Raw genomic sequence first — 24,620 nt, forward strand, 5'->3', positions numbered from 1 at the left:
TGATATTTATTTCTCTCTCCCAATATCCTTGCCTCCCCTCCTTTTCTTCTCCCCCACCTCTCCTTGGAAAGTCACTTATCTAAAAAGTAGTCTTTTTGGAAAGGTTTCCAGATCCCAAGGGTCAAGAAAATACGGCGCTAGATAAAGCTGCTGCCCTAGCTTACGGTAAACTTCTTAAAAGAACTCCATATACGTAGAGCCTCGAAATGAGAGCTGAAAAGTTGTCTAAAGACCAACAATGGATTTAAATGTAGATAAGCAAGAAGAATCTTCCGATGTCGACCATATGGGCCAAGAATTCACATCTATGTTGTAAAGTTGTCCGCAAAGTAAGCCTAGAAAATCACAGAAAAACTCACAAATGCACACTCTGAGCTTCTTTGATTATAAACTGAAACTAAAAAAAAAAAAAAAAAAAAAAAAGTTACATTAATTCAGCATTAAATAACCCAATGGTAAATACCAGCTATTCAGCCTGCCTTTGGAAGTCATAAATTAGTTTAAATTGATTTATTCACGAGAGAAAAAACCCACAGATACATTCTAAGTACAGTATCTCACTACATGCTGGTCTCTTTAGCCACAGATATCAAATTCATCGCCCACAAATTAAATAACTGAGGTCTGGTTACTGGAATGTAAGTTTATTAATGGGCATTAATAAAACCAAACATACAAAATGAAGCTCATAATGGTCTCTCAGTAAAATCTTCTGCATCAAAGTATACATAACAAAGCTAAGTTATTATGAAATGTTTTAGCGGAGGGCTTTAGATATTTAAAAATTAAATGTATAATCTTATACTCTGGGGCTTGATGCAATCAGTGGAACTGAAACATATGGAGGACCTCACCATCTACTGGGAAATCTCTTTTCTGATTGGATGTAAACTCCTTGAAGGCAAGGATAGTTTGATTTGGGTCTTTGTAAGTAAGCATTGTGCCTGGCACACAGTAGGTCCTGAGGAAATGTTTGTTGATTAAGCAGTAGTCTTTGGGGGTAGGGACTGTTTACTGTCAGTCTTTGATTTTCCCCAACTGCAACACAGTTCCTAAGACATAGTAGAAGCCATGTAAATGGTATGGAATGGAATAGAATGGAATTTACCATTCCCCTCCTATATATATACACATAGACACGTGTGTGTGTTACACACACATATACATATACACAAGTATGTGTATATATATATATATATATATATTTGTTTTATGACTCATTTGATATTATTAATCAGAGGATCTCTGAACCAAGATTTCTCTATGGATGCTTCTCTCAATGAGTCTTGTCAAATCTTAGAAGGTGTATAGGAATCTTTAATGTGGTAAGAGGCTTTAAGGCAGTATCTTGGTTCCACTGATTTAAAGTATTTTAATCAAAAAAGGAAAAAAAATGAATGAATGAATGAAGATTTTATATTATCACATCTTTTCATCAATTCTGTGACTATGAAGATGAAGGCTGATATATAGATAAGTATAGATACTGACATACATATATGCATATATTTATGTATACCTGTATAGGTATATTTGTAAAAGAATTTACGTTCTACTTTAAATCAAATTTAATCAACATGTTAAGTGCCTGCTATGTATAAAGGACTATTTTCATCCAAGGATATTTTCAATACACATGTAAATATAGTGATCTAAAACTTGAGTTACCAGTCAATATGAATGAAAGATAGATATGTAATTCATGCTGATTATGTATCCTGCATTGGCATAGGTGCTAAGGATACACAAATAAAAGTGAGGCGGTAAGTAAGTAAAAGTAAAAATACACAAATAAAAATAAACACTCTGCCCTCAAGGAGGTTAGCATCAAACAGACCAGACAACACCACTAGAAACCCATGCTAGAGGTTACAGGTAGGGTAATATATGTATGGATTTTCCATTGGTAAACTTGGTGTTGATCCGTGGTTGCTTTTCTCTTTATTTGTTTGCTGGTGATAATACCATCAGGGATTTTTACCATTTTAGGTAACTTCTATTTATCAAAGAACTTACAAGTCAATCCCTGAACATATCTTAATGCGTTTTTGTATTTTCTTTATCCAAATGTGTCACTGGAAAATAAGGCATGCATTAGAAAATTGTTAGAAATATAACCTTCACTGTGAGATTGATAACCACCCTAAAGAGACCTACCTAACCATTCCCACAAAAAAAAGGAAAAAATAAGAAGAATTCTCACTGGTCCAGATGATGCGACACAGTTAAGTAGGCAAGTTTGAAACCTTCCACTGATACCTACATCTTGGATGGACATCATGGCTGAATAACGGGCTAGGCACACAATTAAATAGAAGGAAGAGACTAAACAGTTCCCAATACTCTCAGTGACTCCAAAATTATCCATTCACATACAGCCTCGCCTGTTAAATACCACTATTCCTTCACAGAGTCTAGTTCATCATCCACAATCTCCAAAGAATCCAAATTGTCAGGGAATCAAAAGGCAATGAGGGGGACCTTGGTGGAAACAAGATTCCTGCAGCACGTTACCCCAAATCATTTCTTTTCAAGAAGAGGATAGAGAGAATTATTGTGGACATGTACAGTCTGAAAAAGTCAGGCTGCCAGAGAGTGGGACTGTGAGCTGGATGATAATAACTCTGAGCATGCGTACCCATGGGATACCTGAAATCTCTGGAAAATGGATGGCATGACGGGGACAAAAATAAAAGGGTGGAATGGGCTGTCATCAGCACCACCAGAAGAGAGATCCACATAATTCATGGGCCCGTTGAAGTAGAAACTGACACAGAAAGAAAATCAAGTGTTATACATTTCAGCAAAAATACATTGAGGCACAGGAGGGGAGTTGGAACAAGCCTTCTTATGAGGGAATGATTGCTAGAAGTTTCAATAAACAATACTGATTAGCTTACAGAAGGAGATGGAAGAAACCAAAAGCAAATAGTTTCTTCTAGTGTTAAGTCAATTTGAGGCTTAAAAAGATGTGCAGATTACAAAACGCATGTTGTGATGATTAAAAAATATATAAGTGACAACCAACAATATCATCACTACTATTAATGTCCCCATTTGCACCTTCACCCCTGCTGCTGCTGCTGCTGCTGCTGGAGGAGGACAAAGTATCTGTAGATTTCAAGTGCCTTCTTGATTCTTGAAATCTTGAAAGATCTTTGATCTTTCCCTTGACTCACATTAAGAATATAAATGGCACTTTGATCTCACTAGAGAAAGATTCTATGAGATGAAAAAGATTTTTAATGTAATTTTTGGAGAGCTATCTAGTGTAATAGCATCCATACTTATTAGCATTATGTATCATGTATTAGCATACATATTTGGGAGTTAACAAAGTGTTTTCTTTAACTCTCTAAATTGGAAACTACATAAGAGAAAGACCATCATGGCTTCCAAACTAGACAGACTCATAATAGGTTTAAATTGTATTCTTTTGAAAAATGCCATGATTTGTATCAATTAGTTTTGATGTTAATATGATAGATGCCGATTTTAAATAGAGAATAACTTTTTTATTTATTGATCAAGTAGAGTGGTATTCTCACCAGCCTTGCACCTAAAGTCTCCTTCTTATTAATATTCTCACTATATCTTCTCCTGTCATCGATATCACCATCATAATTTTGACGAGTGCACTCCATATCCAAATTTAAGAGGAAATGGGAGACAGAACGTGTTGGCACAGGGAACTTGCTTTCTAAAGCTAAATCCAAAATTTGGAATCATATTTGAATGCGAACTCAAGTTCCAAGTATGTATGTAATTGTCACTGACCACGTGATCATCATAGATATATTATCAGTAGATAATTATTAGTATTATCAGTAGAGCCATAACTAAGATCGAGTCCCTGAAACTCAGCACCAAAACTTACAGGACATAGATCTTAACCCATCTGCTCCTTCGGCGGCAAGAAACCTCACAAGAAATCAATTTGTTTGATCGTATACTTCATTATTTTCACACCATGGATTTTGATTTCAGGGTTTCTTTCCTTCTCTTGAGGCATTCACTTAAAGTATTTTCCGATTCCGACACCCTGAAGCCATAATTGCTGAGTATGGCCTTGATAGAACATAGCATTTCTTTTCATGAAAGGAAATCTAACAAGTTAAAAATCTATTTCAATCGATATAGTTGTCATTATAGATCTTCAGTATAGACACAGTGCAGACCCTGCTATGAAGATAAGTAAACACAAAGAGGGATTTCTGGGGAACTTAAATACTGAGTGCATTTTCTATTGTGCCTAATAATATCGTGCCTTGTTGCCTTTTGCCAAAGGAAGCAGAGTGGACGTTTTTATTTACTTTGCAGTAGTAAGAAATGAAAAACACGTCAGCAATATTATGGCAAACTACCAAAAGAGGTCTTACCTTAGGTGTTCTCTGAAATTCTGAAGGTGGATAGGGAAACATACAAGTAAAAGGAGTTTATAGGCTTTAGAAAAATAAATTCAATTTTTAAAATATATAAATGCTACTCTTCACTCTATTTTCTTTTAAAACAGATGGTATATTTTCATTGAATAAGTGGTCACATTGCCCAAAATGGTTAAAAGGAGATGTTTTAGTTAAGAATAGAATGTAAATACAAATTATCTCATTTTAATTTCTAATTAAATGTTTTTGACAAGATCAAAAGAAAGTGTTCACAACTAAGACATGATGAGGGAAAAATACTGACCCATGAAATCATGAGAAATTATTAAGGAGAAGAAGAATATATCGATTTAAACAAATGGAAACGTCAGAATAATGCATCCTAACTAATCAAAAGATCATAGATTGAGAAGAGGTTCAAGTCCCTAATCTAATCCTCTCAATGGTAGATAAAAGAGGTTATGGGACTTGCCTAGAAAAACACAATAAATGGCGAGCTGGATTGGAAACAAGATCCTCTGAGTTCACTCCAATATTTTTTCCATTACAATCCAATATTAACCTATTGACCTACATCACAATTGCTGGGCAAGACTTTTTATGCCTAAAATTAAACTTCTATTAGTTCCTATGTATGCTCTTATTAAGAGTATGTGGTTATATGGTAAAAAATGTGTCTAAATTCTTGGAGAAACCAGGGCAGTCAATAGAAAGTAAAGGTTTGGTATGTTCTTGATAGCATACTTCAAAATATTCTATTCCAAATTGTTTATTGATCAAAATTTTCTGTCTAATCTTCGGCATACACCACATACCCCAAGCAGATTGGGGCATCCGAAGGTCAGATTTTTACATCGAATCACTCATATATTTTGACTAAGCCCACAAAATTATTGCAAATAAATTACACCTAGCCACACTGTCATTATGACAACTGTCAAAGTCATAAAGTCACATTGTCTCTCTTCTTCATCCTTAAACTTGAAAGAAAAAAAAGAAAGGAAAAAGAAAAAAAAGAAAGAATAAAGGAGAAAAGAGGGAGGAGAGAAAGGAAAGAAATAGGGAAGACTAGAGGAGATGTGAGAATATTTCTCGTAATGTCTTTGGCAACATTTTAGTTTAATAATCATAGCTGCTTATTTTTAAAACCAAGCTTCCTCTCTTTTCTGACTTGGCTCCTTAAAAATGATAAAATGGAATCCCTTTTGGAATTTCTTTTTTTTTCTTTTTTCCTTTTTAAATAGAAGCAGGAAATCTATCAACTTAGCTATGTCATTATCCTCAGCAAAAGATGAACCGTTTTCATACCCAAGAACATATGGAAACAAAGCTTTATTGGAGAAATAAAAGATATTGGTTCCTGTCTTACCCCTCACCTGCTTCTACCCCAAGGGTGTATTTCCCAACCTTCCCCTGCCAGTGCTTCTACTGAGAACCATATCTCAAAGAAACCCCATTCCATACAAACAATCCAGAGGCTAGGTTCTTGTTATGGACAGGATGTAATGAAACAGGTTCTCCTATTTCTCTTTACTTTAGGTGCTAGCTGAAATTACCAGAGTAAGTAGGAAAACACAGAAATGAAAAGGGTTTAGAGGTTTCAGAAAATTAAATCCAATTTTATATTAATACTACTCTTCACCAAGTGCTCTGTTAAAGTAGATAATACATTTTTAATGGCTTGGCCAGCCATATAGCCTAGGGCTCTATTCTTCATAGCCTTCTTGGAATACAAAATATGATTCCATATAATATTCGGTATGTAAGTGTATAAATTTCACATTATAGAGCTAGCTTATCTCCCACAGACTCGCACTGTGACAGACTCTGATTATATATGTATATATAATTACATGTGTGTATATTATATATAATAAATATGTGTATTATATATAATTATATATAAAATATATAATTCTATCATCATAATCACACATATGGATATGTATGTGTTTGTATAAGTGGAAGGAAGAAGACAGAGAGAATGCAATATACTTATTTACTCCTACCAACAAAGGAGAGGAGTACCTAGCTCTAGTACTCTAGTATTAAATTCCAATAGAAACAGATCCCAGTCTGCCACAGTGAGGAAAACAGAAATTAGCATTATCTGTGTTGCATTACATATTGACTTATTTTGTTCACCCTTTCCCAATTGCTTCTAATACTTCTAAATGAAATCAGAAGTCTAGACGATCTCCCTTCCCCCCCAAAAAAAAATCCCACCAAATCAAAGGAAACATGGCCTATTAGACAGAGGGCCAAGTCTGGAATCTGGCAGATCTGGTGTTATACACACTAAACACTCTGAAACCCACTAGCTGTCTGACTGTCTGCAGTCACTATCCTTAAAGTCATCAGCAATTTTGCAAGTCGGAAGGTGCTCATAAGCACCGATTGCCCCCTCAGGATTTACCTCAACAGAGGCAAACAATGGTCTTATCCTCCATTTCCACTTTAAAAAGAAAACCAAAATCCTCCAAAGAAATCACAAGAGAGTTGCCTTCAATATCTGCCCTTGGCTGAGGAATTATTCATATGGACAGTCAGAGATCTTTGATGGATGTAAGGTAACCCACCAAATAGAGTAACCATATTCCATGGAAGAATGGCCTAATCAAATATTAAGAGAGATCCTGCACTATCCTAACTCTCTAGAATTACAATAAGGAAATAACTTTCCTTAAAGTTCCATCTTGACCTGAGCTGTGTGATTTAATTAGCAGTATGTCCTTAGATATATTGACAGAATATCAGTGAATATCACTTTCAAGGAACATGGCAAGGGGTTACGTAAAAGCTTTCTCAAGTTCTAATTTTGGTTTACAAGATCACTTTTTTTCTATTCTGTTACCATATCTCATTATCTATATGTATATGTATGTATCTATCTGTAGAAAATCATTTTCATACAAGGAATATATGGGGAAAAAGTTTTATTGTAGAAATAAAAGATATGGTTCTTGTTTACCCCTTACTTACCTCTACCCCAAGGATGTATTTCCTTCCCTATGGGTAGCTACATGGATATATATATGCGCATATATATATATATACACACACACACATATATGTACATATGAATCAAATTGAAAAAAGTAATATTCTATGAACCAAAATTAGAACTTAATAAAACAGAAATAAATTTCCCGAAATTGTTGTGAGAATACCAACTTTATCCAATCATTCCAAATGCTTTGTTCCCCCATATTATTTTTTCTGTTCTCCTACTATTTATTTTTTGAAGAGTGCGCCCCTGCTCCTCCTCCCCTCTGCTCCCCTGGTCCTCATCTCCCACCATCAGCTGACCCAACCAAGCTCTAGTAAAGTATGGAAGATGTAAGACCTGAACTTTCTGCTAACTCAAACAAGAGTGAGCCAATGGCACTTACTTCATCTCCAGGATTTCCTCGAGCTGCTTTCTCCTCTCTATCCGTAGGTTGGCCAAATGGGCTTCTTTTTCACCCAGGGACTGCTGTGTCGAGGCGAGGCGAGCTTTGGTAGCGTCCAATTCTTGCCTGGTCTTTTCGAGGGCGTTCATCAGCTCTTCTAACTGAAATGCAGACATGGCCGTGATTGGGATTTCTCTAGATTACAATCGTTTGCTTTGTCTGCTTGCGTTCTGACAGTCAACTTATAGAAAGCCACGGGAACCTCCTAAATCGGAACTAGACCTCATTGAAGATCATTCTTGTTTCCCACTGATTAAAAATGTGTTTCCAATGCTCAGAAATGACCAGGTTTCCAATGGCCCCATTCAGTTGTTTTGCCCAATAACTTTTATAGAAACTATTTAACTTCTTTATTATGAGCGGGGGTGACTGGGCAGACCCAGTTCGGCCCTGGACTTGGCAACCGTCTCCAATGTTTGCTCACGGTTGGGGTAAAGCAACGTTCAAAATGCATTTTGTCAAGCACGATTTCCTTTCGTTTTCAGGCCCCTGAGTATTTTAAGAGGAAGCTAATCTATGTGTTTCAGATTCATTCACATTTAGCCCATCAAAATGTTGGTTTCTAAAAGCCATTGGCTTTCCAAGGACCCTCCAGAGGCCTTTTCCTTTGAACCAGGAAGCAATGTTTGGCCAAGAGTAAACAGAATTCCAACCACAAAAGGTTCAAGTTTGGTTTACCCGTGCTGTTTGAGAGGGCCCTAAACTTGAAATAAATGAAATGTAACTTTTATAGGGTGCTAATACACTATAGGGATAAGCCAGACTATCAAATATCCAAGGTTTTTAGCCAGGTCCCAAGAAATTGGACCAGGGGGCCCTGAGGCAAACCCTTACTCCTCTACAAACCATCATGGGCTTTTTAAAGCCAACCTAGAACAAAGACAGCCTGGTTTTTATGATTTCATTCCAAGGGCTGCAAAGGAATAAGTTGGTGATATGCAATCCCTCACCCGGATGAAGGGCTGGATTGACCCTGTTGATTAGAACCTGTGGTTCCAGGGAGTCTCCGTCTTCCATAACTGATGTTTAGGCCTCTAAGCCATCCTTTCCAGCCAGGCTTGGCAGAAGGAGCTCACCCATCACTAAGATCAACAAAGCTCCCTTCAAAATGTGTCAGTGACATGTTAAGTCCCAATTCATAAATACTTTCTGCACCATTTATGCAGTTTTGCATGGAATTTATTCAGGATAAGCAGAAAACACACGTCCAAGATAAATTTCAGGCTTTTAAGATTCAGAAAGCCCTTTATTTTGCTACAAGAAAAGAGAATACTTTGAATCATGAGCACGCAAGGCAAATAGAGTTTAGTGCCAAAAAAAGGAAAAGGGGGAAGCAGGCTTCAAAATGTGAAATGCAAAGAAGACAAAGGGAAACTGGTGAATTACCCCAAATTACACCTGTCTGGTGGGCAAAGGAAATGAGAGACATCATCACTCGGTTGGCTGTCGAGTTCTGTTGGGGAAAACCATTGAGGCGGTTGAACTTCCATGCCCTAATTCTGATGATATTTCCCACCTGTCCCCATGATAGGGACACTATAAATAGTGAATAGTGGAGGCAGTCACTGAGATGGATGGCTCATCCCAGGACTCCTCTGGCTCTGGGACTTCACCAACATGCACATTTGACCAAAGGTACAACTCACAACCTTCAGTTGGCTACTCATCCTACTGGATTCCTTGTAGATTCTCCCGTACCTTTAGCCCTAGGGCTTTCCTCAGTTTCTTCTTGCATCACAAGAGGGCCATATAGTAGGAGGGCAATGCATGAGTCATCTCTAACTCTTATATTCTTCCTTTTGAATGAAATATTTCTTTGATAATATCTTTTTAAGTCTATTTTTCTATCTCTAGGTGTATGCATATATATATATGTATATATATATATATATTATATATATATATATATATATATATATGTAAATATGTATATACAGTGCCTGGCAATAGTACATAATAAGCAATGAATAAATGACTGATGAATGATGATATAACTCAGTCTAACCATGCACCCCTCCATTGTCCCATAAATTAGACAGAAACAGGAGTAACCCAGCCATAGCTAAGGGTCCTTATGGCTTTATATTGACTTAGAAAACCACAGATTAACATTATTTATGTTTTATTATCTATTTGATAGCTCTGCTATAGGGGACTATCAACTTCAAGGCTTCAGAGAGTCCAGTGATCCATAACTTGGAATCTTCACAGAAAGAGGGATGGTACTAAGTTGGCTTTTCTTTCAGAAAGCCCTTCCCTACAGACCTCTTCCCCCTCCTCTTCTATTGGGATCCCATATTCCAATTCACGGGCAGTGTCTACTCAAGACATAGATTGGCAATATCCCCCTCCCAGTATTGGAGAAACCTGTGACATACTTTCTGGTTAACTTCCTGGATTTCTCACCTCCAACTTTACCAAGTGGTGAAAGAAAAAAAAAAAAAGCCAAGAATATCAGGAATCCCATTAGCCTGCTGGAATATTCTACCAGCAAGTCTCTGGCTGTGGCGGTGAATTAGCGGTGCTGTTTGCAATCAGCTGAGGTGTAAGACAACATGACTACAGGCCTTCCTACAGCACAGATAAAGGCCATCTCCGACACCCTTGTTTGTTGATTCCTGCCTTCTGCTATTATCTAAAACTAACCTGCCCACACTCATCTCACACAGAGCCCACTCACTGGGAATTCCATATTGTTTCCTAATTCAGCCTGCTCTCCCATCACAATGAAGAGCTTCTCTGCCTCAGACTTTGAACATGTCATATTTCTACTTCAATATTAATTCAACTCGAACAATTAGATTTAAAAGGAAGTTTTCTAATTTGTGATTTCTTGTAGCAAGGACTATAGGATTATATTTCGAGGGGATCTCCGACGCCGATTCATCCGATGTTCTCATTTGACAGATGAGGAAAATGGGCATCAGACACTTGGCCAGGATAATCAATCACCAGAGTGATCGTATCAAAGACAAGATGTGAACCTGGATTTTTTGACACTAAACCAATGCCCTTTCCATTGTACTAGACATCAGGTCTGTTGAGAGCCTTCCTTTTATGTCCCATCCAGCAATCACTGCTATGTTTTACATGGAGCAAGAATAAAGATCTAACGAGAGTCAAAATGCCCGGAATCTGCTTTGGAATAACCTTGAGAAATTTTTTCTGGGCTTTAGTTTACTCATCTTAAAAATGGACTCAGTGGTCTCTATGGTTCCATGCAGATTCCATCCATTTGGGATTCAGTGATCCAGCACAAGACACTCAGGAATAGTCAAAATGGATCAATATCAGCAGTTTTCCATTATGATTCCACTGAGATGACTTCAAGAACAGACACCCGCATAGTCTTACTCATCCCCAATGTGAGGTGAACCCCTTCTGCCTTTTTGGAGGTCAAGTTCACTTCATGGAGGGCCTCTACTGTCCAGTGCTAAAGTGAGTTGGGGGGCATAGGTCAGTGGTAGAGGAAAATATCAAGGACCTTCAAGAATATTCATCTTGGTGGGGAAAAAATGAAATCCAAAGCACCTTCTGAGCACTTTCATATTATTTTAAGGTATTCTATTTGGAAACCACGGTCACAGTAATAGTTGATAACATATTACTAATATGTGCACATACTACATATAACGAACATGAGTAAACATAGAGCATGTGTGTTGTAGATATGAAGTCATTTCCATCGTGTCTGCCCCCATTTGGGGTTTTCTTGGCAGAAATACTGGAGTGGTTTGCCATTTCCTTCTCCACCTCATTTTACAGATGAGAAAATGGAAGCAAGTAGGGTAAAGTGACTTACCTAAGGTCACACTGCTAGGTAAGTGTTGGGGGATAGATCTGAACTCAGGTCTTCCTGGCTTTAAGTAGAACACTCTACCAATGTGCCACCTACAGGTAGTCATTATATAAAATGTAAATCTGTAGGGGACAATAGTGGATAAAGGGGAACAGCCAAAGCTTCATGAAGAAGCCAGCACTGGAGATGAGAAAGTGAAGATTCCTCAAAGCTGAGGAGAGAAGGAATAAACAAAAAAAGCCATTTTGGCCAGACCGGGGGATGGGCCCGAAGGCTTTTAACATCCAAGAGAGGAATCTGTAGTAAATTCCAGAAGCCACGGGGAGCCACAGAGTTTATAGAGCAGAGGACTGGGAAGGGTCAGATCTGTTAGTCGGTGAAATCTCTCTGGTTGCTGTTTGATGGAAGAAGCAGACTGGGGAGAAACAGAAGCAAGATGACAGATGAGAAGGTTATCGCCAGAGTTCAGGCTGGGAGCGATGAAGCCTGACCCCAGGAGAGGCTGTGAGTGGACAGATGGCAGGGAAGCGGTAGCAGCAGGCCCCGGCCACCGGTTAGACCTGAGGGGTGAGAGGGCGAAGCCATGAGGATGGCGCTGGGCGAACGGGACGACGGGGGCATCCTCAACAAGCGGGGGCCGAACAGCCACCCTCCCAGGGATGGGAGCGCCGATTTCCTGAACCTTTCTAGAGTTAGAAATCTAGACCCGGTCATTCCAACTCTCAAAAGATGGCGGAGTGGAGAGGGAGAGACCCTAGACGGGACCTGAGTCTCATGAATCAAGATGAATCGGTGAAGGGAATGGACATGAATGGGACTTTGGGGGGCAATGGCAGCTTCCTCCTCCTGGCGGTGACAAAGGAAGAAAGTGAGCGCTAAGCCGGACTGGAAATGTAAGGAAAGTCAATTGGAAGAGCTCGGATGAGGAAAGCCATCAATCCTTCAGCATTTATGAAGCACCTACTATGTACAGGACAACAACATGAAATAGATCTGGCCTTTGAGTCCAGGCCCAGAAATGACCAGGCCCAGAAGTGAGCAGGAAGAAAACAGAGTCATTTGGGGGTTTTCTAACATAACAACGAGCATTCGTACAGTGCTTTAAGGTTTACAAAGCACTTTACCCATGTTATCTCATCCTATCCAAGAGGTTCAGTGACTTACCGACTAGTAAGCTAACAATTGTCGGAAGCTGGATTTGAATTCAGGACTTCTGCACTCAAGGTTCAACGCTCCATTTGGTGGGGATCACATTTTTGTGCAAATGTTTTATATCATCTGAGCTGAATCATGAATGAAATTGAGTAATCTAAGAGGTAGACTCGGAATTTTGGTCTGCCCCCTTGACCCTGCCGTCTCCCCATTTTATCTGTCAGACTCAACGAGGAACGGGATCGCTAAGCTGGATGTGAGAGCAGCACAGGGACCTAAAACACAAATGAGCATTATCCATATTTCCCTGCCTTTGTATTTATTTTGTGAAATATTTCTCAATTATATTTTAATTCACTTAATGTCAGGGTGGGAGAAGGAGAGAGCAAGTTCCATATCTGCCTTTTTCTATCCCTCTGGCTCTATCTGTCTGTCGCTCTTTCTCTGTGTGTGTGTCTCTGTGTGTGTCTCTCTGTGTTTCTGTGTCTCTGTCTGTCTGTCGCTCTTTCTCTGTGTGTGTGTCTCTGTGTGTGTCTCTCTGTGTTTCTGTGTCTCTGTCTGTCTGTCGCTCTTTCTCTGTGTGTGTGTCTGTTTCTGTGTCTCTGTCTGTCGCTCTTTCTCTGTGTGTGTGTCTCTCTGTGTGTCTCTCTGTGTTTCTGTGTCTCTGTCTGTCTGTCTCTCTTTCTCTCTGTGTGTGTCTGTCTCTTTCTGTGTCTCTGTGTGTCTCTCTGCCTCGGTGTCTTTCCATTTCTCTCTCTCTGTCTCTGTCTCTGTTTCTCTCTTTCTAGGTCTCTCATTCTCTGTGTGTGTGTGTGTGTGTGTGTGTGTGTGTGTGTCTATCTCTGTCTCTGTCTATCTTTCTTCTGTCTCTATCTCTGTCTCTCACTGACTCCCTCTCTCTCTTCTCTTTCTCCCCATCTCTTTCTCTGTATATGTAGGTAGGTGTGCACACATGTTCGTTCTGTATTGTGTGGTACACACATGTTACATGCATGTAGCGGACTGGATACCTGTGTGTGCCACATGTACGAGGGGGGCCATGGTGATCTCTAGATCTGCCCCCGTGTCTATAACTACCTACAGATACAGACCTGTGTGCCCGCCCTGCGTGTGCACAGACCCCGACCCACACAGGCACCTGCCCCCACAGCCGTATCTGGCACTGCTGGATCCGTCTCACGGGATCACGTATCTCTGGCCGGAGATGGAGAATTCCTCAGAAGTGGAGGATCAGAAGCAGGACAATGCGCGTGGATAATGTTCCATTTATGCCCCCCAAGGGCCGGGGGCTCTTGTTGTTACCATCTCCATTTGCAGAGCAGAAAGCCAAAGCTGACAAAACTTAGGGCGCTTGCCCGGCTCACCCAGGTGACCCAGGGTCTGAGGGGCCCGAGTCCAGGGTTCTTTGGCACTCTGCGCTGTGGCGCCACCTGGCTGCTGCCACTGGAGCCTGCGTGTTCTTCAGCTTTGTGCACTTGGGAGGCTCCAGGTTCATGGGTGTAAATAATTACGGATAATCAGTCACGACTCCCCACTCAGTTACAAGAGCCCCTCTGGGGTCTGGACCCACAGTTTCAGAGCCGGGCTTTGGAACTCTGGGAATTTTCTCGACTCCAATCACACAGCCATTGTCTGTCAGACCTGGACCCACAGACACACACACACGCGGACCCATCCCACATACATGTACGAATGGGCATTTTGTACGTATCCTCATCAACATCTCTTTGTGTCTATGCAGATTTGTTTATTTCTTGATTTTCCTTCATGCTTCTTAAGAAAAGGAAACCCGCAGATGTCAGAATTCTGCCCTGATTCACAGCCGTAACATTTTACAACTCTCTGACTGTTGCCTAAGATCTGGTCTTGTTCTCTCAGCAAGTGTGTGTGTGTGTGTGTGTGTGTGTGTGTGTGTGTGTATGTGGGTGTGTGCACGCGCACACACATGTGGAGGAAGTCTGATACCAGATCCATAATGGGAACCATATTTGGTTGGCATCTTATGCTTTAAAAAAAAGAGAGAAAAGGGAAGAAATATCCTTAAATGACATATGTATTAGGATTGCCTATTTTAAAGTATATTTTTTCAAATATCCTTTTTACAGCGGCCCGAGTCGCTTTTCTCTCACTGATTATCGGACACGCCACAAGCCAGGCCAACTACCGACATCTGAGAAACCTACTGGAAGCGAGCTTCTCCCTGGGCCCTTTGCAAGATGGCACGGCCTTCAAACACATTTCTCTAGCACCGAGGGCTTCCATTCCTCTCCAGCTCCATGGTCAGATCTTTTAAAACCTGTTTAAGACCTTAAATCATTAACATATGGAGACTTAAACTTACACATACATTTACTTTCTTTAACTAAATATTTGAAAACCAGCTTCTTTCTCAGTTATCTGCCAAGATCTGTGCTCAGGGCCCTGGACTTCCCCACTTGCCATATTACAAATACCCCACACTGTTCCTGAGCCTGGTTTGGCAAAGGCTGATTTTCAAATATTTTGCTAAAATAAAAAATAGGAGTGCAATGCCAGTTTTAAGTTGACATATATATTCTGTGTTAATGATTTGGAATTTTAACGGGTTTTCAGCTGTGTTTTGAAAAGCCTATAGCCCTTCTACTTTAAAATGACTATCTTGATCACGGGTGTCAAAGAGTTTCCTTTTTCACTATCTCTGACTCAATGTCCAAAGAGAGAAATCCAGTGATTGGCTTGCATCGGTACATAAAGTTATAGGGTCACAGATTGAGCAGGAAGGGTCTTCTGAGAGGATGGAGTCCAATCCCTTTGTTTTACAGATGGAGAAACTGAATCATAGAGCAGTTAAGTGACCAGTCTGAATCGCCCAAGTAGTAAGAACTGGGATTGTAACCAACCATCTATAACTTCAAATTTGTCAATTTTTCCATTGCACCATTCATTGGTCTCTGTTCCTCGAGACTCCATTGGACCTCAAACAGCAGACTCCGGGAGTTACTGTGACAAAAAACCATCTGAATTATGGGGATTGAACTGGATTGAGGGTTTGATCTTCAAGTGGAAAACGCTTTCTACTATATTCCATCCTGGCAGGACTGCCTAAAGATGGCCTTGGTCTTGGAAAATCCAGAGTTACCTCCACACCATTCTGAGATACATAGAAGGGACTGCAGTGGAGTCAGGTTAGATTATAAAGTCAACCAAACCCACTAGAATGGAGAATCCATCTATGTGGCAGAAAAATACAGAAAAATAGATGAGAGAGAATAAAAATGTTGTGGTGTTGTGGTTATTGTTTTGCCCTATCTCTGGACCCATGAGGATCTCCCATGATGAGAACAGGACAAATCCATTCTTAGACTATTTCTCATCATCAGTAACCAGATGCAACTTTTCAGAGAGTGTTTTTGTGAACCTTAATGATCCGCTATAGTCGAGGAATCGTAATCTTATTTTTCAATTACTCTTATCTGTCCCTCCTATCTCTCTCACTAGCCGCCCTCAACAGCCAACACTGCCTTAGAGTGACACCTTTTGGCAAAGGCTGAAATTGTTAAATCCGGAAGCTGCTGCCTCTTGGCTTGAGGCAGGATACTCTTGTTGCTGGAAGGGAGCATGGCTTCCTACAATCCCTTTAGTATTGGAGCTGCCTTATGATCCAGTGTATTGGAGCTGCATTATTTTCCTCCTGCTTTGGGAGCCTCCAATATGAACAAATACACTATTAAAGTGTGTGTGTGTGTATGAGAGAGAGTGAGAGAGAGAGAGAGAGAGAGAGAGAGAGAGAGAAACACTGTGTGTGTGTGTGTGTGTGTGTGTGTGTGTGTGTGTGTGTTATTGTGGCTTATTAACATCTCTTCATTCCAGAAGAAGGAAAAGGAAAGAAAAGTCAGCAAGAGACATATATAGGACTTCTTAGACACACATCTGACCTACTAGAGTCTGAGGAATTAGATTAAGTGGCAGTGTAAATGAGTGACAGTTTGTTTAAAAAAAGAAAAGAAAAGAAAAAAAGAAAAAAAAAGCCCAGAGTTTTCCTAATCTCTGATTGTATTTGGCTCAACACACCTCATGCTGATAGAATACAGTTCTACTCTGTGGGAAAAGGATGCGTGTATATATGCACATCCCATATGTGTATATGCAAGTATATATATATGTGTGTGTGCATGTATATGTGTGAGTGTGTACATGTAAGCCCTCTGAGGGCATGCGTCTGTGCTGTATGTACTGGATTCTCTTCCATCTCAAATTGACAGGATCATGAGATACGATGCTTACCAAAGCAAGAAAACATTGTGAGTTTTTTTTTTAATTCATTATTTAACTTTAACACCACTGATAACAATCAGAAGGGGCAACTTGATAAAATAGAGAAAGGGTAGAACTTGGGGTAAGGGAAATCTAGGTTTCAATGACACTTCTGAGAATACTACTTTGGCCATATTATTTAAAAATTCCGGCACAGCCAAAGCCATTGTTTGAAAGTGACAACTGAGGAGATACTCATATTTTTTGATAAGATCAGAGGGGACCCCAAAACTCCCTCTAAATAAAAGAATAGAGATTCATATTGTCTGGGTTTTCCCCAACAAGTCACGTAGTATATGTTATCCCAAATTGAGCATCAATCTTAAAAATAACAATTCATCTTATTTCTATCTTTTAGTTGTATATCACCATCATCTCTAAATATATTCCTCTCCCAAATATATATGTGGGTGTATACTTTTCTTGAAACCAAGGAAAACAGCCAAGTAAAATTAATTTATGCCAAATATCTGAAAGCACATGTAACATTTTCTACCTCCAACCTGCTCTCCAGGGCTCCAAGGTGAAGAGAGGGAGGCTTATTTCCTGATCTCTTCTCTGAAGTCAAAAAGAGTCAGTGTGACAATGTGGCTTCCACCTTCGTTTGAATGTTCTTTTCACTTTTATTTTAACACTATGTATATTGCTTTCCTGGTTCTGCTCACTTCACTGCATCAGATCATAAAATTCATCTTATATTTCTCATATATATGTGTGTGTGTGTGTGCATATGTGTGTGTATACCTTACGCTAAGTATATAAATTTATATGCACACATATGTACACACACATGTGTATATAGGTGCATATGAATATATATACATGTATATGTCTGTCTATCTTTCAGAATACCCATGGATAACTTACCAGATCATCTCTACTGAAAATCCTGCCAGCCCTTCAAACCTAATATAACCAAGAGAGAATAAATCATCTTGGAGGAGCTTGTACTAGATTAGATTACCTCCAGGATGCTCTCAAGCTCTATATTCATGTTATTGTTCAGTCATTTTCAATTATTTCTGATTCTTCATGACCCCATTTGGGATTTTCTTGGCAAGGAAAAGGGCCTGGTTTGCCGTTTCCTGCTCCAGCTTATATTCATAATGCCATGATAGTTCTTCCCCAGCTAATAGAGTGCCCATCTCCTCTTGCTTCCTAGGTTGTTCCAGAACCCATTCAGGATGGCCAGATGGCAGCAGAACTAAAACCCTCTGAAGTGACCTCCCCCAATTCCCTGCTGCTTGACTTCTTATCCAACTTGTATATACTGAGCATCAATAACTCCATTGCTTCCAATGATATGGAAGATCACCTTCTACCCACTTTGGATACACTAAAAGTTAATCATTCCATCACTTTTAGTAATATGGAAGACCTCTGGGTCTTATCATTTATCTTACCCAAAGTCTGAAAGAACTGGTTTGTCATAACCTATTTATACTGTCCAAAGGCCCCCAGGCTTTGCCATTGGTCCTGCCACTGCATACTTGGAACTGCCAGATCACTCTGTCTTTGTAGCTGAATTTTCTTTTATGTGATCTCTCTCTCTCAATTAAAGTGTGATCTTCTTAAGGGCAGACAGTACTTAATTTTCCTTTTTGTATATCTAGAACTTAACTGATGGCAAAGACTTAATAGCTGCTTTTCATCCATTCATTCACTGACTGATTCTACTATCACGTTTCAAGTCATCATAGGTCAGATTTCAGAGTCATCATGAAAAAAGAAATTCAGCTGGGATCAGTGCTTTTCCTCTGAAGTTTACTTTGGGCAGGGACCCAAGCTGGGCTGCCATATTCTGTAATGTGAGGAGACCAAGAAAACCTAGCTTTGGAGCTAAGTGGTAGATCTCTACAGTATTGAAAGGTGAATCTCACTCACTCACCATATTCAATAAAGAGAGAAATCTTTCTTCACAACCCTTACCATTGCCCCCACACCCCACTCCATTCCTGCCACCCACCATCTCCTGAGGTCATATTCTCTGACCTGACCTCCCCTCCTCCCACTTTTTGTTTCACCCTTATACCACAACCCTACACCACAAAGAAAATGAGGATATTAAATAAGTCCTCATTTCCTCTACAGCAAGTTCTTAAACTTTTTCCACTCACATCTCCTTTCCAACTGCTAAATTCCTACAGGATCCCAAGTATATAGACATATAAAATAAGGTATGCAAATCTAACATTAACTTATAATAAATCATAAATTAGCAACCCCATTTAGTTACATGATTCCTTATGGGTAGCAAGGCACAGTTTAAGAAGCTTTGCTCTAAAGCAAAGTCGACATTGCTTACTATGTTCTTCAGACTCTCCATGTTATGGCCATAAGCTGTCTATCCAGCCCTATATCACACTTCAGTGAAACTGGAACAATTTCTGCCAACAATTAGTGCCAAAGACTAGAATTAGAATCCATGGGATACAAATTTTGCCCATGTCACTTGCTGGTTGTGTGACATTGGATAAGCAACTTCACTATTCTCATGCTTTGTTTCTTCATCTATAAAATGAAGAGATTTGATGAGACGGCCCTTAAGACACCTTCTAGCTCTTCAATGATAATAGTTAATAAGCCCCTGTTCACTCATTTATAAAATCCTAAGATTGTGATTTCTGTGCTTAAGCAGTGACCTTATATTTGATGCAGAATAATCAATTTAGTACCACCTTTGTGTTTTTGTTTAGTGTTACATCTTTCTGAAATTTCTCCATAAATGACTTGGAGCTGCAGAACCTTCAATGAGCCATGCAAATGTTACCTCCTCCCAAAAGTTGTTCTTGACTTTGGGAATATCGATCTCAATCAAATGCCTTTTAGTTTTGTATTTTTCTTTTTGACTTATCTTTTTTACACTAATTTTTCTTGCACATATATTTCCTCCTGCACTAGATTGATGGAGACATATTGAGAGAGGTATCACTGAATAACAGAGTGATTTCAATTTAAGAAATGCTTGGATTCAAATCCTACCTCTGCTCCATATGATTTTGGATGAGTAACTAACCTTCTCTGAAATTTAGTTTGCTCCTCTGCAAAATGAGGAAATTGAATGAGATAACCTCAAAGATTCTTTCCATCTCCTAATGTTATGAAAGATTTTGAGTTTGTTTAACAGAACAAGGTGGCTTTGTCACCCTAGCAGTGACTCAGCCTGAGCCTTCTAGCCCCACAAGAAATTCAGCTGGACTCGGTGCTTTTCTTCTGAAGTTTACTTTGGGCAGGGACCCAAGCTGGGCTGCCATATTCTGTAACATGAGGAGATCAAGAAAACCTAGCATTGGAGCTAAGTGGTAGATCTCTACAGTACTGAAAGGTGAAGAAGAAAAGAATAAGGAGGTAAACAGAAACAAACTTCCAGGAATATAAGAAAAAAATCTATAAGACTAAAAGTCCCAGGGAACAATGTAAAAAACCTGCGTCTAAACCTATTTCACAACAGATAAACTAAAAAGAAAAGACAAATGAGCACAGATTTAGAGACAGGCTAAGTTAAGTTCTGTACTATAAAGGAAAAGGAAGCAAAACTCTTTAATAAAAAAAAGAATTCTATGGTTTCCCCAGAGAAAATGAAACATATAAGTTAGAAATGGGGTTAGAAGGTGTTATGTCCTCAAATTCTAACTCTAACAAACTCCAGAATAGTTCAAATAAAAATATAAAGATTAAAATTATGTTGGAAATCAGTACTTTCAATATATAATTTAAAAAGTTGAAAATACAATGTATAAATGACCCAGAGGAAAAGAGTCTCTGAAAGAAGAAATAATGAATTCAGAACATAAAAGTATAAAAGTAGAAGAAAATTGGTCATTACAGAAGAAAAAGCAAATTCTTTTTTTTTCATACTTTAATGTTTTGTTTATTTTATTAATTATTTCTCACATTTGAATTTTTTTTAACATTTTCAGTTTTTTTTTTTAAATTTGGAGTTTCAAATTCTTTTCCTTCCTCCCATTCCTCTACCTTTCTTGAGAAGCAAAAAGCAAATTCTTTAAGAGAGCATCTGGATCCCATACAATCCAAAACAAACTTGAGGATTGGATACCCAAAGATAAGGCAAAGATTTAATGTCTCCCAGAAGAAGATGTTAAATTAAAACAACAACAACAGCAACATCATCTTGAGTACCATGAACCAGAAAGTCATATAAGAAAACTGCCTGAAACTTTTGAACACAGATAATAAAATATTAATCAATTGATTCCAGATAGCCAATAATGAAGAGGGAGAAAAAAAGTTGAGAGAAATATACCATGACTCAAACTCCAAACAATGTAGCAATTGATTTTTTTATAGCTTTTTATTGACAGAGCATATGCATGAGTAATTTTTCAACATTGTCCCTTGCAATCACTTCTGTTCCAACTTTTCCCTTCCTTCCCACCATCCCCTCCTCTAGATGGCAGGTAGTCTCATACATGTTAAACATGTTAAGGTATATCTTAAATCCAATATACGTGTACATATTTGTACAGTTCTCTTGTTGCACAAGAAAAATCAGATTCACAAAGGTAAAAACCTGAGAAGAAAAACAAAAATGCAAGCAGTTCACATTCATTTCCCAGTGTTCTTTCTCTGGGTGCAATTGATTTTTAATATTACAAAACAAAATAGTTCAAGTAGCCAGAAGAAGGGCTGATATCTGGGAAGGAACATTAATTTCAATGTTATTTTTCAGGAAAAAGAAATATATAAAAGAAAAGAATAGGGAGAGAGAGAGAGAGAGAGAGAGAGAGAGAGAAGAACTTGCAGTAAAATTCAACACCATGGATCCTGCAAAGCTGAGCTTCATTCTAATGTGACAAATCAGCTACCCACGCTGTCCACTTTCTAATCCACCTGGATGTGCTTCTCCCACCTGGATCAGCTCCGATAAACCAAACTCTGGGAGGGAAATACATTCAACTAGCTCACAAACTAATTCCCAATCTTCTTATACTTTATTCCCCTCCACACACTCTGTGATCCCTTGGACAGTAGCCTCCTTGCTGCTTCTAACACATAACTCTCCAGGTCCAGGTAGTGTGCATTTTCAGGGACTATTTAGTTCCCATAGCCAGAACTTATTCTTTCCTCCTCAGCACTTTCCCTGACCTGAAGTTCCAGTTTAAATCCTAGCGTAAGCAAGAAGTCTTTTCCCTGCACATTTTCCTCGTCTGCCTAATGCTGGTGATTTGCTTTCTGAGATTATCTGCAATTCCTTCTGACTCTACCTTAGTTGTTTTCCCAGTGTCTCTCCCATTGGAATGTGAGCTCTTTGAAGGCTGGAATTCTGTTTTTCTTTGTATCCCCAGCACTTAGCAAGGAGCCTGGCACATAGCATTTAACAAATTCTTATTGACTCCCCAGGCCACCAGAACAGAACATATTCTACATGCCATTCAGCTTCCTTTTTAGCCATTTTGCCATCTTGTTCTATACTCCCCACCCATCCCACCCACACATACTTTCTACTTTATGCTCTAGAAACTTATAATCAAATTAATCCTACAATATAACCTTGATCCCTGAAATGGGGTGTCCATTGACTGTTCCTGTGACTCCACAGGCCAACTGCCAAATATGTGTTGCTCTCACATTTCCATATAACCTCACTGTTGCTATTTTTTATTCATAAATTAACATATTGAAGAATGAGGCACAGAATTCAAAAAAGTATAAAGGGGGGAGTTCAAATTTAACACTCCAAAATCCCCAAGAGAATAAGTAAGAAACAAGCACAAGCATAGTCACAAATTAGAGAAGAGAATTGGGAGAGAGAAATAAGGATGTAAAGAAAATGAAAATGTATTGGAAAGGTATGCTACAAAAGTATGGTACTTAAACTAAAAGACTGATGGGAAAAGAGAAAGGGAGGAGGGAGTACTATGGGAATTAGGGTTAGAAGTGGAGCCGAATAAGAAGTTAGAAAGGGGACATGTCTCTGCTTCCTCTCCTCTCACTTTCCCCTTCTAAATTCTAGAGTAAGACTCCTGATTTCATCATTTAACTTAACTTCTTCATCCTGAATTACCAATGATCACCTACTTGCTAAATCTAATGGTTTTTATTCAGCTTTCATCCTTGACTTCTCTTCAGGATGTGGCTTTAATCAATCTCTCTCATCTTAAAATTCAGATCTGACCATGTCAGTCCCTTACTCAGTAAACCCCAATGATTCCCTCTTACCTACAACAGAAAATATAAACTCTCTGTTTGAGTTCCAAAGCTTTTCATAAACAGTTCCCTTCACACATGTGCAAAAATGTTTGTGGCAGCCCTTTTCATAGTGGCAAGAAACTGAGTGGATGCCCATCAGTAGGAGAATGGCTGAATAAGTTATGTGATATGAGTGTAATGGAATATTATTGTTCTATAAGAAACGATCAGGGGGATGATTTTAGAGAAGACTGGAGAGACATACATAAACTGATACTACGTGAAGTAAGCAGAACCAGGACGGCATTATACAGGGCAACAGTAAAATTATATGAAGATCAATTCTGATAAACATGACTCTTTCCAACAATGAGATGATTGATGCCAGTTTCAATGATCTCGTGATGAAAACAGCCATCTATAACCAGAGAGAGACTGTGGGAACTGAGTGTGGATCACACATCACAACTCTTTTTGTTGTTATCCACTTGCGTTTTGTTTTCTTAATCATTTACTTTCTTTTTTTTATCTAATTTTTCTTGTGCAGCAAGAGATTTTTATAAATAAATAAAATTGTATAATTGTATAAATAAATAAAATAAGTTGCATAAATATGTTTACACATATTGGATTTAACATATATTTTAACATGTTTAACATATACTGGGTTCCCTGCCATCTAGCAGAGGAGGTGGGAGGAAAGAGGAGGAGAAGGAGGAGGAAGAAGAGGAGGAGAAAATCTGAAACACAAGGCTATGCAAGGGGCAATGTTACCAACTTATCCATTCATATGTTTTGAAAATAAAAAGTTCTATAAAAATATAAAAATAAACAGGTCCCTTCTTTCTTCTAATCTTTCAGCTCCTTGTTGGTATCCACAAAGTCTGTAATCAAATATCATTCGATCTCCCAACTCAATATCTTTTCAGAGGTCATCTCTGATTCTGAAGTGCTCTCTGATCTACTAGTTTCCCTGCTTGAAGACTCAGATTAAGTCCTTCTTTCTTCAGAGAGCCTTTCCAAAACTCCCCAGCTTCTAATCCCCCTTGCTAAGGTCATCTTTTCGCTACTCTTCATTTTTTGTATACACGGTATCTGCACTCTGTCTCTCTAGAGACAATTAGAATTTGAGGGGAAAGATTGTGGTTTTGTTTTCCCTTTCCTTGTATCTTCAACATTTATTACAATACTTGGCATACATTAAGTGTTTAATAAATACTTACTGACCAACTCACTAGGGATAGAGCCAACAAAATTTGATAATTGATTCAACATAGGTTTGGGAAAAGGTGAGTTTAAAGAACAACTAATCCCTATCCTACATGATTTATTTTCAAATACTGATAAAATACTCTATTAAACTCCTTCAATTAGACAAATATTACTAAC

At 38.8% G+C, this 24,620-nt stretch overlaps 1 protein-coding gene across 10 annotated transcripts in view; it reads right to left on the minus strand.

Moving 5' to 3' along the window:
- Nucleotides 1-24,620, minus strand: part of ERC2 (ELKS/RAB6-interacting/CAST family member 2) — a 985,497-nt gene that overhangs the window by 416,864 nt on the left and 544,013 nt on the right. For all 10 annotated transcript variants that reach the window (XR_007950813.1, XM_051979082.1, XM_051979112.1 and 7 more), the window contains one exon: nt 7,778-7,938. Coding sequence is in view for 9 of the 10 variants with exons in the window: in XM_051979082.1 (XP_051835042.1) it covers nt 7,778-7,938 (161 nt within the window). In the remaining variant the exon portion in view is untranslated. The remainder of the gene's footprint in view (nt 1-7,777; nt 7,939-24,620) is intronic.

The sequence above is a fragment of the Antechinus flavipes genome, chromosome 1 (assembly GCF_016432865.1).
Source record: "Antechinus flavipes isolate AdamAnt ecotype Samford, QLD, Australia chromosome 1, AdamAnt_v2, whole genome shotgun sequence".
NCBI lineage: Eukaryota > Metazoa > Chordata > Mammalia > Dasyuromorphia > Dasyuridae > Antechinus > Antechinus flavipes.